This window comes from Passer montanus, unplaced genomic scaffold (assembly GCF_014805655.1).
Source record: "Passer montanus isolate IOZ18808 unplaced genomic scaffold, ASM1480565v1 scaffold10, whole genome shotgun sequence".
NCBI classification, from domain to species: domain Eukaryota; kingdom Metazoa; phylum Chordata; class Aves; order Passeriformes; family Passeridae; genus Passer; species Passer montanus.
This window is the reverse complement of record NW_024356505.1, coordinates 3,005,989-3,021,807: the sequence shown is the minus strand read 5'-3', so window position 1 is coordinate 3,021,807 and position 15,819 is coordinate 3,005,989. Positions and strand designations below refer to the sequence as shown.

Below are 15,819 nucleotides of genomic sequence, written 5' to 3'. Positions count from 1 at the left end.
TAGCGAAGTAGGTGTGCCAGCAGTTTGTACTTTTATTTTTCTTGCTGCTGTGGTGATTTTTTTCTCCCCGGAAAACACTGATTTTAAGTAGTATTTTGAAACAGGGAAAAAAAATCTCTTTTTCTTAGCCATGTCTTTCTCTCAAGGAAAGTTATTGGCTGTATTAGCGAAGTAGGTGTGCCAGCAGTTTGTACTTTTATTTTTCTTGCTGCTGTGGTGATTTTTTTCTCCCCGGAAAACACTGATTTTAAGTAGTATTTTGAAACAGGGGGAAAAAAAATCTCTTTTTCTTAGAGAAAGAAATACAATCTTTCTCTCGTTGGCTCTCTGTTGCTTTGCAACCCAAAATACAGACATTTCTTCCACATGTTTGTTGTTTTAGTAGTGGTCAGCTGTTGTAACGTGTAGGTTACCATTCATGAAAGCGTATTTCTTTCAGGTACTTCAGGTATAAAATAAGTGAAATGGCAGTAGACATATGCTGAATTGGAGGTATCTGTCACAAGAGATGCACAGTTATTGGTCAGAAGTATTTTGTCATGGACAGAATGTAGGTGCAGAAGACTCACCTAGTTTTGATGTTGATACATTATCTGGTAAACAGGGACCACTGAACAGAGGAATGCTGCTGAAAAGCTGCCAAGAAAAAAACCTTTCTGCATGACCCTGCAAGGCCTCCTTATGGCCTGCTGTAAACTGCCTTCACCTGTTATCTCTGGTTTTCATTACTGTTGGGTCAGCTGACTTAAATCACAGACTTATAGAAAAACTGATGACTGAAATGGCTGAATAATGCTGCTAATTTAATGAGCTGATTCAGCTTGTGGAAAGCATTTGACAAGCAGCAGAGCCAATACAAAGGACGGGGAACAGAAAAGACCAGAGAGTAAGGGGAAAAGAAGGGTAAAGTTTGGATTTGGAAAGAATGGGATGGGAATGTTTTTTCAGTGACAGTAAACAGATCAACCCAGCTGCAGGTTGAGTTCATATTCTAAGAGAAAGGGGAAAGCACACAAAGAGTCCAAACAGATTCTGGAATACATTTCCTAACAGAAACAACTTCATAGACTACAAACTTCAGCCACCTACTTCAATCAAAAGAGATAACATTGCTTTTAATATAATATGAGAAATGGATTTCTGTTTATCTGGGTGTGTGGATTTTTAGGTTTTTTGTGACACTTTATTTAAAAGGGGAAAATCGCTGAAATTTTATGAATTAGCTTTAAACACCTCACTTAGAGGCAGTGAAAGTAAGCAGCATTTTAAACTACTTTATGTTGCTTGTTATTGTAAATTATGTTCCTTGTCATATTGGTCATATGTGAACTATATTCAGTTGAGATATGTAAATAGTATAACCCTAGGACTTTTTTGAAATTAGAATGTAGATGACAGAAGTAATATCTAAATATGTGAAAGTAGTAGAAAATAAAAGCCTGGTGCTTTTTGCCGAGTTAAAAACATATTGATGTTGAGAAAAATGGTGCAGTTTTCCTGGTTTCTTACTGTTACAGAGGCTAATATTCCTATCTGGGGGGTAAAAACATATTGATGTTGAGAAAAATGGTGCAGTTTTCCTGGTTTCTTACTGTTATAGAGGCTAATATTGCTGTCTGGGGGAAAAAAAAAACCAAAACCAACCAAACAAAAAAACCACCCTCTGGTAATTATTAATTATAAACCTACCAAGGATTATTCACAGTGAGAGCCTGCCTATTTTCCTTCTCCCTTCCCATCCATTGACATCCATTCATTCTGGAGTCTTTTTAAGGTGCCTTTCACTGCCTCATCCTCTTATCATGGAGGATTTTGCTGTGTACCTGTAAAGCGATGTGTATAGTTAAAATTCCCCGAGGATTCACTTGCCAGATTGTCACACATGAAGTTTTGATGATGGCTGTGTGGTGTGTTTTCTGCCTTTAGCAGAAGGCATCCCACCCCCTCCCATTCTGCCCCCTCTCCATTTTATTTCTGTCTCGGGAACTGCAGAGGAGAAAGTGAAAATGGAAATGCTTGGTCATCATGCTCTCAGGTTAGGTTACAAAAAAAATCAGGATGGAAGCAAAAATGTGAAAATCAAGGCTTCATCAACTGCAGTGTGCTGATAGAGTATCCCAATTAAATTATTCATAGAGTTAGCAGTACAGCATGATAGGAAGAGGAAATTTTGGAAAGCTATCATGAAGGAACAGTAGAAAAGCAGGGGGAAAATCAGTAATACATTTTTTTCCTTTCCTACCCTGTGAAATAACTTTCTGTCTGCCAAAATGATCTTGTGAATGTATAGTATAAACCACTCCATGTAGCATTTTCCAAAATGTAGCTGTGAACAGGAATGGATGTTAATGATGCCTAGCAAACATTAAAACCTCATTTTCCCTTACCTCACCCAACCTGTAGCTATCTACCCAAGGACATTAAATACAAGGCTTTACCTATGATCAAATTGTAAGTTTTGAAGTTAAAGTTAAGTGTTTGATTTGATACTAACTCAGTGGCTGTTACACTCGCAGAGATAGTTATGACTATACAATACAAAGGGAATGAAGAAAAGGGTCCCTCAACTCTGCTGAGAAATAACATTTTTTCAGCTGCTGACTGTTACAGCCGTTCTAACTGGAAACAGCACTGCCAGCAGCTAACTACTCACATGCACAAGAGTAAACTGCAGCAACATCTCACTGGTGAAATAATGTAATTTCCTAATACAGGCAAGCTCTCCATCCCTCTGGAAGCTGCTCTGGAGTGGTGCTCAAGAACAGGCTCTGGGAGGGAGCCAGCTGTGCTGTGCTGACCAAGGAGGCACCAACAGGGAGACACCTCCTGTGCACAGCTGGCACCCCAGGAGTGAAGTCTCAGTTTCTCTCACATTCTGTGCCTTTTCACTTTCTCATGTGTTTTGACTATGCTGTGCTTGTTCTTAACAGGGGGCTCCATGTTGCCTGTCTCTCTTAGCTTAAAAACTTTTCCTGAGTTAGCAGTGTATGAAATTCAAAAAGTGATGGTCCAGCTTCCCTGTCTGCATCTATTGTCAGTGGCCAAATGCTAGAAAATTGGTTGCAAATTTAGAAGGCATTTTTTTTCATAAGCCTGTGGAAATGAATTGTTATAGTTCAATTACATTTAAAAGATCCAGTTTGGGTTCTTAGAGAGGCTTTTGCCTTTAAGGCAAAACTGGCTTCTTAGTGATGTTGACCTTGTTGAAATCAAAATTATAGAGGTTACTGTGCTCAATACATGCTTGTAGTTTGCTGTGCAAAAAGCTTCCCTTTGAAAAGGCAGCAATGAAGAAGCAGAATACATAAAATCTCCAAAAAGATGTTTTGTTGCCTTTGGCTGTAATGTATTCAAAAATATAAAACTAAGTATATAAAATAGAAACACAGAGTGATTTGTCATTATTTGCTGGTCAGAATTTGTGTGCAGTTAATATTCAGAAAGCATTCATGAAGTTAGCAAAGATTTTTGAAAGTGGCTTTTTTGTAGTATTAACAGTTTAAATAATCTGAAACTTAATCTTGAAAGTGAATTACTGATCTTGTTTACAACATTCAAGTTATTCTGTCAAGAAATGAAAAAAATACTGTATGACTTACCTGAATAGTTGCAATAGCACAATTTGCAAACAGATTACTTTAGCACAGAATTAATATTTCAATCTGTATGCTAAAATTTGTCAGTATAAACTGTATAGATAATACTTAAGAATAACAAACATGTCTCAGGAGCCTTACTGGGATTAATTTTAAGAAATACTAGATTCTGACAAGTTTTATATATCACATTTATATTTTTCATTTGACCAAGTATAAATCTTGTTCTTCATCCAGTTATGGTTTGTGCTGGTTAGTAATATAAGCTGTGCAGACTGTGCAGCTATAGACCACTTAATTCTAAATTTATATTCTATGTACTGCACTGTTAATTCTTAAGACTGGTCAGGACTAGCCAACTGTGAAGCAGTATATTGTGGTCTACTGAAAAGGAGATAAAAACTGTTGTATTTCACATAGGCAGCGTTTGATTTCTTGAATCTAAATTTGTTACCAGAGCATCTTAAATGTATATTTTAGTGCACCCTTAAATTTACTTGGAATCAGTGGGATTTAAAATGTGCTTTACATGTCTCACTGATGATTAAAAATATGTGCTTATTATGAATATATAGAAGATAAATAATGATGGAGGGTCTGATCAGCCAAGATCTGAGTGTCCTTGTTTTCCATTGGGAGACCAGGTACATTCCCTCTCAAGGCACATTCAGCTCTTTCAGGGCCACGTGGTGTAAGTATAATTGTTCCATTGGTTTGGGCAGGTTAATTTCTTCCAAGAGAGAAATGTCTCATGTTGTTTCCTTTGGTTGGTTGATTGGTTTGGTTCTCTAATACAGTACCATTTATTCAGAAAAAATATATATGGATGAATATTTTTTTCAGAGGCAGTCAGCAGCAGGCACTTCCTTGTGTTTTATTTACAATTCAGCTTTTTCAGCGAGTTATTTACCTCAGGGAGATGAATGACTGTTTCTCAAGTAGCTGGTTTTCTTTATAGTGGCTTTTTGGTGGCCAGATAGCATAGCTACTTAGATAGGCTAACATAAAATAAGGAAGGATCTGTATTTGTGGTGTGGCAGCTACTTTATGCATGTTGTCTCAAGGTATCTGCGAAGTTTTTTGTGCTTGCTCTGTCTTCTGTAATAATAAGGTAAGATATCTTCCATTTGCTGCAAAATGAGAATGACACATGTGATTTCCTCATTTTTTCCCTTTCACAGTCTAGTCTTTGAAGCCCTACAGAGTTAAAAATATATATATATGTACTTCCTTAAACTGTTGGATTAGAAATCATAATTTTGACTAAGTGGTATGTTGTTTCATATGTTGGAGGAGGATATTCTTTTCCATATTACTCTTGCTGTGAAAATCTTTGGTGAGGATGATGTCTTTTTCAATAAAATTGCCTGGTAAAATCATCCTCCTCCTCAGAACTGTAAAAATTATTGACTTTGGTTAGTATAATCAAGTTATGAATATATGACTAACCTGTACTCTCTGTGAATTGGTAGAAAAACATAGCCCAAACAGAAAATAAACAAAAAATTGACCATATGAGGAACTGCCTTAGAATAGCTTTAAAATGTCTTGGAAGTCTAACAGAAAACAAAAAAAAAAGTTATTAATATGATAAGAAGCAAAATACTGGCAATGAGAATTTAGAGTTCTCACTTGAAAGCAAACCTAAAAGAAATAATACATTCAGTAAACAGAATAATGAAGGTTCTTTCGCATGGAAGGAGGCCTGATTATTTTGGGGTTTTTTTGGCTTTTGTTTAAGTCCTGGTGAGATCTGTCCTTATGTTGTGTTAAGAGATGTGGTGCACAAAAACAACGAGCAGAGCTGCCTGCAGAGTGCCAAGAATATGTGTTGTTGAGACACATTTTTAACACATAAGGCAACATTTGAAGAATAGGGAGGGGGTACCATGGCACGAGGGGAGAACATCAGATCTCAGCACAAGGCATTTGTAGCTGTCCTTGAGATAAACAGAGCAATGGGACAGAGCCATCATGGCCCTTTGCCTGGCTGCTTAAAAATAAGCACTGTACACACTCTGTGTGCATCTCTCCCTTGAATGTGTGGGAGGAGAGAAGAAGCCACACAGGAACAGATGCTCTGTTCTTGTCCTGCTCACAGCACCCTCCCAGGTTCTTATCCCTGCCCTTTGCTCAGTGATGCCACATTTGAGGAAAAGGCCTGTTTGATTCTTAATCCCTGTAGGATGGGAGCAGCTCTGTGGATGGAGTTGAGGATTGACTGATTTTTTTAATATATTTATTGGCTCAAAATAAAAGAATAAATCTTTCATCTCACCCTGTAGGATGGGAGCAGCTCTGTGGATGGAGTTGAGGATTGACTGATTTTTTAATAAATTTATTGGCTCATAATAAAAGAATAAATCTTTCATCTCGTGGACCATAAAAACAATTTCTCATTACTTTGGTAAGAATCTTGACAGGATAAAGAAAAAGGATCAAATCTTAATTTGGGGAAGTACTGTTCTACGAAATTGATTCACAGCAAGTATACCTGAGTGAGTAAAAATACCAAAGAAAAGTAAGGAAAGAAAAATTCTTGATTTATTCAACATTACATGTTTTCTAAGAAAATCCAAGTGGTTTTTTTTCCCCAAAAAAGCTTCATAGTTGTCCAGCATTCTGTTTGTCATTAGGGCTTCCTGTGTTTGGTGTAATTTTTTTCTCTGAATTCTTTGCCAGCTGCCAATGCAGCATCTATGTTTAAGATGAAAATTCGCTAAAACTTGACTATATGACTGCAATGAAAGTATTTCAGCTAAGTACTCTGAAGGTTTCGAAATGAATGTTGATATTTCTTAATGTGGTGTTCCATGTTTTGGAAGGAGATCAAGGTCAGTTGAAGCATTTGTCTGGCTCACACCACATTACATTCAGGTTGCATGTGAAATCTCTGGTTGCTTTGTTCTGCCTTTGGACAGGTGTTCAGAAGGTTAGTCAGGAATGTTAAGGCCATGTTGGACAGGTGTATGGGCACATTGTGGGGCTGATTCTTCCCTTGACTTGAACTAAATCAAGTGAAACCCCTCTAAAGCCAGAGGTATTGCCACAAAGCAAAATAAGCATGAAAGGATAGTCAAACACAGACTGTTTCCTGCAGGCTGTTTCCTCATATTCATTCATTTCTTCACTTCATGAGGAACACAGCAGCCAGGTACAGTGACAATAGGGCATTAGGGAATGAGGAAATACCACTGTCCTGCTTCCTCTGCTAAGCAAACAAATCTTTCTAATTACATAGTCTGATTTATGTATTACAGATTTTCAAAATATATGTTAGAGTATAAATTACTGTAAGGTAAGCATTGTATGGTTTCATATTGGGGTAAATACATATAGGCTGTATATTCAACTTCAATAGTGTTTTGCTTGCTTTCATAAGACTAAATATGCATACACAGCTATTATATTCAATAACTAAATCTAAATTTCTGCAGAAGGCCACACATTTAAAAAAGAAATCTTCATTTTAAATGTTTTTCTGTGTGTCTCTTAAGCTACTTTGTCTTTCACAGCCTCTTTCTTACTCATCTATAAAACTTGAATGCCCCTTTCTTACTCATCTATAAAACTTGAATAAAACTTGGTGAGTGGGAGAATGAAATCCTCTCACTCACCAAGTCACTCTGGACCATTAAGTTCCTGGAGCTTCTGATGTTGTGGTACTTGGGGATTTGATTTACATGATTTAGTGTCATCAGTGTTAGGTAAATGGTTGTACTCAATGATCTTGGAGGTCTTTTCTCACCCAAGTGATTCCATGATACTATGTTTCATTCCCTCTGTGATAAAGCTCTTCTTATGGTGTGTCTGTGTTTTGGAACCCTTTTATGTCCTCAAATCCTTTTTTTGAGGTTTATGTTGATCTTTGTGCTGGCCTTCCCTTCATGCTTGTGTCAGGATAGAATCCACTGCTAAGCAATTTCTCTTATTTCCACTCCTAGACCCTTCCTGAATTCAGAAAAAGTGCTGATGTGACAGTGAAGCACTCAGTGAGATAAGTGGGAGACTTCCTGAAACTGTATTCTCTGTGCAGTGCCTGTTAGTAGGAATGACTTGCAGCAAAAAATCTGCAGGATGGAACAGAGCCAGAGAAACCATGAGGAGTGAAAGGTGTCCAGGTTACCTAAGCAAATTGGATTGTAAAGGGGAAAGATTGGAGAGTGTGAGAAATTAAGACAGACTGCTCTTAAAAAGTGCAGAACCATTGTCAAGTGTTCTGTCAATCCTGATTTCCTGTTGTTTTAACTGCATTTCTTCCCTTCTCAGGCATCTCTTAGGAACTTGGTGATGGTGATGTCAGTTATCTGCCACTACTATATTAAGATGCTTCTTCCAAAACGATAAGAAGTGGTGTCATTCTCATAATAGAATTGTCACTAGGCTTCAGAGTCATTGTAGTGACTTGCAGGGCTCAGCATTGCAGCAAAGCCCTTAGTGCAAATGCTGAAAATCTTTTCAGTTTGCATATCAAAGGTTATAATAGACTTTGAGATGTATGGAAAAACTGGAGTCTGTTCCATGCAAATACTGCATTCCAGAAAAGCAAATCAGTACAGGGTTGGTGAGGAGAAAGGGCTTGGTTATCCATGGGATTGGAAGTGTACAGAGGGAAACTAGGAGTGTAATTACACTACACAGTGAAGTACAAGTATGTAAATAATTGATCTAACCACCACTAAACTGTTTCCAGAAGTGAATTAGTGCAGCCACTTCAGTTTGGCTCTGAGTACATGCTGAGGAAGACTGGCTGTCTCAGTGACAGGGCACATTGGCCTGAGAGGAATGTGCTAACCTATCTGCACAGCTCTTGGGACCAGGGCCATGCGGGTGTGGAATGTCTGCAGTGTCTCTGCTCTGACAGGCCTGGTGTCACAGCCAGCTGGGACCTCTTCACATTGCATACCATGATGTGCTGTGAAAGGCTTGCCTCAATGAGCCAGGCGAAACAGGTATTAACAGATGATATCATTTCCTTCTCTGAATGTACCATCACAGAGGTAAAGCTCTCTTGAAGCCAAGGAACTGTGTTAGAAGAGCATAAGTCATCAACTGACTAGAGGCATCACTGACTCTAAAAACAGATTTTTCTGTCAGAGGAGGGACACTTTGAGAATGCCATCTGATAGAGTGGTTTACTAAAGGGACTTTGGTCAGTTTCTGAAATAAATTGATACAACTGCAAGTGTAAGAGTTGAGTACTTGCAGTGATTTAGGACTTCCCTTCCAGTCCTCTGTTTGTGTGTCTCACAATTCTGTTCAAGCATCAAAGTCAAGAATACATCCCACTATTGACTCATCTGGGAAGAGCAGGGTCCTAATTATAACCGTGTGGAGTAACATCCTGCTCTTATCTTTCATGTATCTCTTATCTACATATATTTCAGCTATATTTCAGTTAATACAGTTGAAGTGTGAAAGCAGTGGTTTGTCTGGTAGCCAGAATATATAACCTTAAAAATGTGTAGGGAATTAGACTGGTTCAGTTAGACAGTTCATGAAGAAATTTTTGTTTTATTGTGATTCTTTTTAAGTAGCAGTGATAGAAGCAGGGAGCTCTTGGCCAAAGTTGTTGTAAAAATATGCCAAACAATATACATCAAGATTTCAGTCATTCTAGTCATGAGGACCTGAGAACTGCTGGATTCAGCCAGACAAAAAGTCTGCCTAACCTAGTGAGTAGATACTTATGGGAAAAATGTCTGGAGGCAGTCATGCTTACAGTAATTTTTCCATCATGCTCTTCAGGCCTTCAGTGACTAGGAGACTCTTTTGTTTAACAGTTACTGCTGACCTACTGAATAGAACTGCTGAATCAATGAAGTCATGATTTTTCTGATCCATGTACGGCTTGTGCCTCACAATATCTAATGAAAGTTAGTTTATTATTACCAAAAAAAATAGCATGCCTTCCAATATTTATATTGTGAAAACTAGTGAGTAACTATTACCAGGTCACCTTTTGAATAAAGTATACATTGTTCTCTCTCATATTCTTCTCTAGATGTTTTTTTAATTCTAACACATCATTTTTGATAATGGAATGACTAAAGCTCCATATAGTATTCATAAAGTGTTTGTGGCCTGAGTGTTTACAGGGCAGATTTCATGTTTTTCTATGTTAATTTTGAAACAAATCCCAGATGTGTTTGTTCCTTTAAGCACTAGATGTTTTCAGATTTCTTTCCTGGTGATACTAACACCCCATATATACATATACATATATGTGTATTTTCTCTTCCCCTCTTGATGGGCATTGCACTTAATGACACTGAATAGCCTCTGGCATTTTATCACCCATTCAGTATTGAGTCACCTCCAAAGCTTTTCATAGCTAGTCCTAGATTTCCTCAGCCTAATAGTTTTGTGATATCTGATTTTTTTTCCTTTGTCTTATTATGTGTGTTCTTTTTCACAGTGTTTATGAATATTATTGGAGGCCCACATCTGTCAGCTGAGCCTCAGTCAGTAAATCTTGAAAAAGGATACAAACAATATAAAATACAACCTATAAAAATAATTCAGCCTTTTTTCTTCTTACTAAAATGAATTGTACCAATTTAGGTTTATTATTTATTTATTACACAAGTAGATGTATTTTTAATTTGTTTTCACAATGCAGCTCTGCTTTTCAAAGCACTTACAGGATAATGGAAATAGAAGACAAGAGAAATTCACTGCTTTCTGATAAATGTCATACATGTTGATGTTAATGACTAACATTTTTATTTCATATTTTACTCTCTGGGATTCTGGCACATGCTGACAATTTAGGGTGATTGTCAGGAAAGAACTATATAAAAGAAACTGTTATTTTTATTTCTTTAATGTTAGCATGTGAAGGTTGTCTTTGACTGTCTACAGTCTCCTATTGGTTTAATCCACTATACTTACTTATTAAGCTATGAATACCTGCAAATCCTTTAAAGGATTAACTGTATCTGCCTGCTAAGCTTTCCAAGGCAGTTAAAAATAACTGCAGGCTGATTCTACTGACACACTAAAAATTGGACCTGCTCTACATTTTATGTTGTATTTGCTTCTGCTTTGACAGATGTGATACAGTCTGGAGGTACTTAAACCTTCTGTGAAGTTGGTTTGACCAAGTGCTCTCAATACCCCAGTTCTGACTAGCAGCTGTTTTCCCTTACAGCCCAAAGAGGATCAGCATTTGCTTTGTCTCATGAAAAATGCCAGTGACCAAGAACATACAAGCTGGACAAAGAAATTCAGCTTAATATAAATTTGTGAAATAAAGATGTCCTTATCTGAAGAAAAAGCTTTGCTTTATACAAGTGGTCTGCAGTGCAGTCCTTCCTGTTTGGTATGTTTTTTTCTGGCTGTACTCATTGACTTCAGAAAATGTCTCTTTCCACATTTACAGAATTGTTATATTCTAATACAGTGTAAGCATGTGTCCTGGATGCTGCTAGGTATTGTTAGGAAGGCAGCCAAATATATTATATTCATCATTGTATCCATAAGTGGAAGCCTTACAGGGAATGCACAGTTTCTCTCGATGGTCTGGAGATTGCAGGAGACAGCAGCACATGAAAATGTGTACTGATTACCTCTATTCCAGCTGCCTGTCAAGGAAGAGGAGTTGAACTTCACCACCTTCCTTGATCAAGGAAGTTAAATACTGCAATGTATAAAATGGAGACTTTGAGATAAGACTTAGCACTTTCCATTGGCTTTTGCCAGGTATTTTCTCTTGGAAGTCTTGTACTGGTACAACAGAAATTTCTGGCTGTAAAAGGATACAATAAATGCTGGTGTTTTCTTGCTGCAAAAGGACAGAATGGGACAGTGATTCTCTGCTACAGTAATTTCTACCTTCATTAACAGATTGTTTAGGTTCCTGCACAAAAAAAGCAGAAGTTCAAGTGCATATAACAGCTGAAACTGGTTCTCACACTTTATAAGAGCTGAAGGAATGTAACATGGCATAAAGTTATTTTACCCCCAATTGATAGGCATCAGGCTAATTAATACTTAGCTGATTGCATGAAACTTGCATTTGTTTAAAGCTGAAGGGGGAATATTGAAAACCAAATTCAGTCAGATGTAGATGCTCACAAGGGACAACTCTGTCAGCATTCCTTATAGTGAACTCCTGACTGCAAAACAATGTATGAACATAGAACAATATGAACTTGGGTTGGGCTTGTCAGCCACCCTGTCAGAGTGTAAAGCACTGACACAGGTGCTGAAGGAATATTGGATCCATCAGTGTGGATTCAGCCTTCAAACTCCAAAAGTATAGCTGCTAGAATTCTTTAGCTTAGCTAGTTCAAGAGCTAAGTAGTTGCTGATTAATTACTTAATTATTATGCTATTTGGCAGTAGGAGGACTGTAGATTTTCCTGCTCTTTTAAATATGTAAGCAAACTGCACAGCCCAAGCTGAAGGTTCTACCTCAAACACAATAAGCATTACAACTCTATTAACATTAATATGTGCTAATTTATGTCTAAAGTACACATTAAAAAATGTGCTGAGACAACTTCATACTGAACTATATCAGGAAATCACATTATGTTTTTTCTATTTCTAGCTAAGGGAAGTCAATAAAAAGTTGGGAGAGTTAGATTTTAACCCCTTGTTCCAGTCAATGTCTGCCTACCTGTGGCCCTGAGGAAGTGCCATGGGTAAGCAGATACACTGTTTGTGATATTTCAGTTTTTCTTAGAACTAATTGCAGAATTTCTACAGTGCCCTGTATTGCACTGCTTAAGCAACAGATGACACAGACGTACCAGGTAGATTGTGTGGTTCTATTTATTTCTATACTAATTTTTCTCATTAAGCATATATTCCTTAATGTTTGATTTTATCTGAACTTCACCACAAACTGTCAAGTTAAATTTTACTCAGTGGAGGGAGAAAATGGACTTTTACAAAACGCATTTCCTAACATAAACTATTTAGTGTTTTGTTGTGAAGAGAGGGTAGCATTCTTATGTTTTAAAAGAGAAATCTTGTGGAACCCAAGCTTGTCAAATTTTTTGCCAGAAACTTGCTGGTTGCCTGCCAGCTTTCTCCCCATCCGCTTGGCAGGTGGCCCAGCCTTCCCAGAGCTGCAGCTGCCCCTGCGGCAGGGCTGGCAGCACTTGCAGGGCTGCAGGTCCCTGAGCAGGTGTCCAGATGGACTCCCTCCCCAAAGGGTCCCTGTCACCCTGGGGTGAGGGGCTGTGCCTCCTGGCAGGGCTGCAAGCTAAGGAACTTCCAGGCCTGGAAATGTTTTATCTTGTGCCAGCTTTTAGTAGCTCTTTAAGAAATTGTTTCATAAGTGGACATCCTATTTCTGTCACTAAGGAAGGCCTGGTACCTGAAAGCAGGGATGGGTGCCTTTAACACATCACTTTGTGGCAGTCCTGCTTCTGAGGAAGGTTTATGAAGAAATCACACAAAATGCAGCAGCATGTCTAGAGGAATGTTGGTTTTTAAGTTGGAATTTGGCTTCTGACATTAGCATTAGGTTTTGTTGAGGTTTTGTGCTTTCCTTCTATCTTAAAAGATTCACAATCCCCCCGCCCAACTATCTAATCTTATTTGAGATTAAATCAGACATCAACAATATCTTGTGGACTAACATGCAATTTTTTAATCAGTTAGATATTCATGGTAGTTGATACAACCTTGGTATTAATAATGTATTGTGAAAGAACTGTAAGAATAAATAGAAGCTGATAAGATTTATGCTGGTGTGTACATGGTTGTTGACCCCAGTATTTTTTATACTATCTTTTTAGGGCTAAGAAAAGTACAATTTAAGAGCATGGAGCATTCTGGGATGTGTAACTCTTTCTATCAAAGTAAGTGCAAACTCGGGTTAATAAATAATAAATAAAAAATAATAAATAATAAAAGTGCACAAAGCAATTTTTCTTCCTTTTCCTGATTATTCTTTAATATTTTTCTGCATTTTAAATAGCTTGCTAGAAAACTTATCTTTTCATAATGGAGCTCTACTCCAAAACTAAATTCCACAATAATAGGCAGGGTTGGAGAAGAACTGTTTTTTCTGTTCCAGCTATTGCTTGTAGATTGCTGCTAGATGTCATGTAAATAAATCAATCAATCTCAACTTTATTGAAGCTAAATAATGATATTGAAAAGCACGTGTGAATGTTGTGAAGGAACTGTGATACACCAAATATTTTATAGACTGCTGTCTGGAGATGATATCTTTTTTATGACTGTCCTCAAGGAAATGTAATGAAGAATTTTTAATTAACGTAAGACAGTAGAGCATAAGAAAGTCTTGTAATTAATTTGGCAAATACGAACAGTGATACAATAGAAGATGGTATTCTGATAAAATTTCTCCAGCTTAGTAACTTTTTCAGCAAATTTGCTTAGTGATTTTACTTCAGACCTTGCCTCACTAAAGGCAGTAAGTCTGTTCCTGAAGTTCTTAGTGGGGTAGAGTAACAGTTTCAGAGTCTAGGTGGACATTATTTTGGCTTATAAAATGTTACCTCACAGTGCAAGAGGTGAAAGACTAAACACTGCGTTATTTAGGGAACCAATGGCCTGTCAAAATCAGTACAAAATGTGGAAGCAGTATAATTAAAAAAAAAAAAAAATCCTCTCCTGTTTCTCAGCTAGTACAGTATGTTGGAGTGCCTTGTTGTGCATTTTTCAGATGCTTCCAAATAGCTACCCAAAATGACACCAAGCTCAATTGATTTGACCTTGTGCTGCTGCAGCTTTATGTGTATTGAAAGCACTGGGAGTCTGTTAATAATAACATTAGAATGAAACAGAAACAAATCATACACTCTGTTTCTTGCTGATGTCATGGCATGTAGTTTCTCTTTGATTCTATTACTCTCTTGCACTAACCAATATAAAAATTTTGCCAACATGTTTTTTACAACACAGATTACCAATAACTGCCTAACTCCATTTCTGCTTACAAAGTTAGTAACAACATGCTTACATAAAGTAGACTATGATGGTCATATCTTCAGCTGCACCCTGGCATAGCTCCAAATGCATAGCTGTTGACTTCATGAGGATTTGGATGCAAACTTAAAGTTAAGCCCATGCTTAACTGCTTTGTCAATCTGTCTCTCTCTCCCCCTCTCCTCCTGCTGTTACTACCATATAACATCTATGAAATTCAGCTCATGCTGGCATATGAGTGAATGTTCAGGTATTTCTATACACTCCTTGTACAAAAAGCTGTGATTCATTTACTCATTTCAAGCCTGAAGAAAAGACTGCATCCACTGTGACTTCCAGAGTGCTGTGAGCATGTGTCTGTGTTTATCTGTTCTCTAAGGTCACGTGTGGGCCTCTCATCCAAGCAAAACTTCCGTAAGAAGGAGACTGCATTTCAGAATAAAACCTTCTCTGGGATTCTCTGCCAAAATTCATGCTTTTTTAGCAGTTGTAAATTAAATAATTTTTTTTGGTTTTAACTTAAATAATTTAGAGGTATCAATAACTTAATGAACATTTTTTCATTGTATTTTAAAACATTTACTGTAATAGTAGCAAAGATTTAAAAAGTGAGTTGTATAACTACTATCATGTATAATCTCACATACAAAACAGAAGTTATTACACGAAGGAAGGTATAATAAAATTATGCCTGTAGGCAGTGGCTTTCATAAGAGCGTAAGTTTTTCAAATGCTTAATAAACTAAGAGATTTTACCGGAAATGTAACCTTGTGTTTATGTGATTTATGTGCATTCTTCCCCAAAACAGCATTCAGATACAATAAGGTTTAGTTGGGCATTTATACATGACCACATTAATGAATGTGACATTTGACTGTCTAGAGAGCTGTGGAAATATTTAAACAAAAGGTTTTATAACTGCTTTAATTATTGTAATAAATCAGAGCTAAGTAGCAATATTGTCATAAATTAGAGGGGAAAAATATTTTAAGCACACATTTCCTTAAATTTTATGTCCTAAAAAGTTGGACATCATTTCTATGTATCTCTTCATAGTTTGGTATTTGCTAGATGTACTGTTGTTTCCCCTGGCATATGTGTTCTGTAAGGCAAGGGACAACAGAATCAAGAAATAAACATCTGACCATGTCACAAATCCAATTAACTCTGACAAGGGCTGGTAAAGTCAAGTGAATAACAAAGCTCTGCTGTCTGGAAGCAGCTTTGCAGACAGTAGGACACCAGCTGGACGAAGCAAAAGTACTTCAGGCAGCTGAATTTTCTGCCTCCACTAAGACCATCTTATTA

General features: G+C 37.3%; 1 protein-coding gene across 3 annotated transcripts in view; it reads left to right on the top strand.

The window, feature by feature from the left end:
- Nucleotides 1-15,819, top strand: part of CNOT10 (CCR4-NOT transcription complex subunit 10) — a 58,931-nt gene that overhangs the window by 516 nt on the left and 42,596 nt on the right. The window contains exons 2-3 of one of the 3 annotated variants that reach the window (XM_039711420.1): nt 10,750-10,920; nt 13,352-13,414. In XM_039711420.1, the coding sequence (XP_039567354.1) occupies nt 13,378-13,414 (37 nt within the window). In that variant the 5' untranslated portion in view covers nt 10,750-10,920; nt 13,352-13,377. Of the gene's footprint in view, nt 1-10,749; nt 10,921-12,228; nt 12,248-13,351; nt 13,415-15,819 lie in introns of those variants that run through there. The other 2 variants (XM_039711411.1, XM_039711429.1) reach the window with 2 other exon arrangements.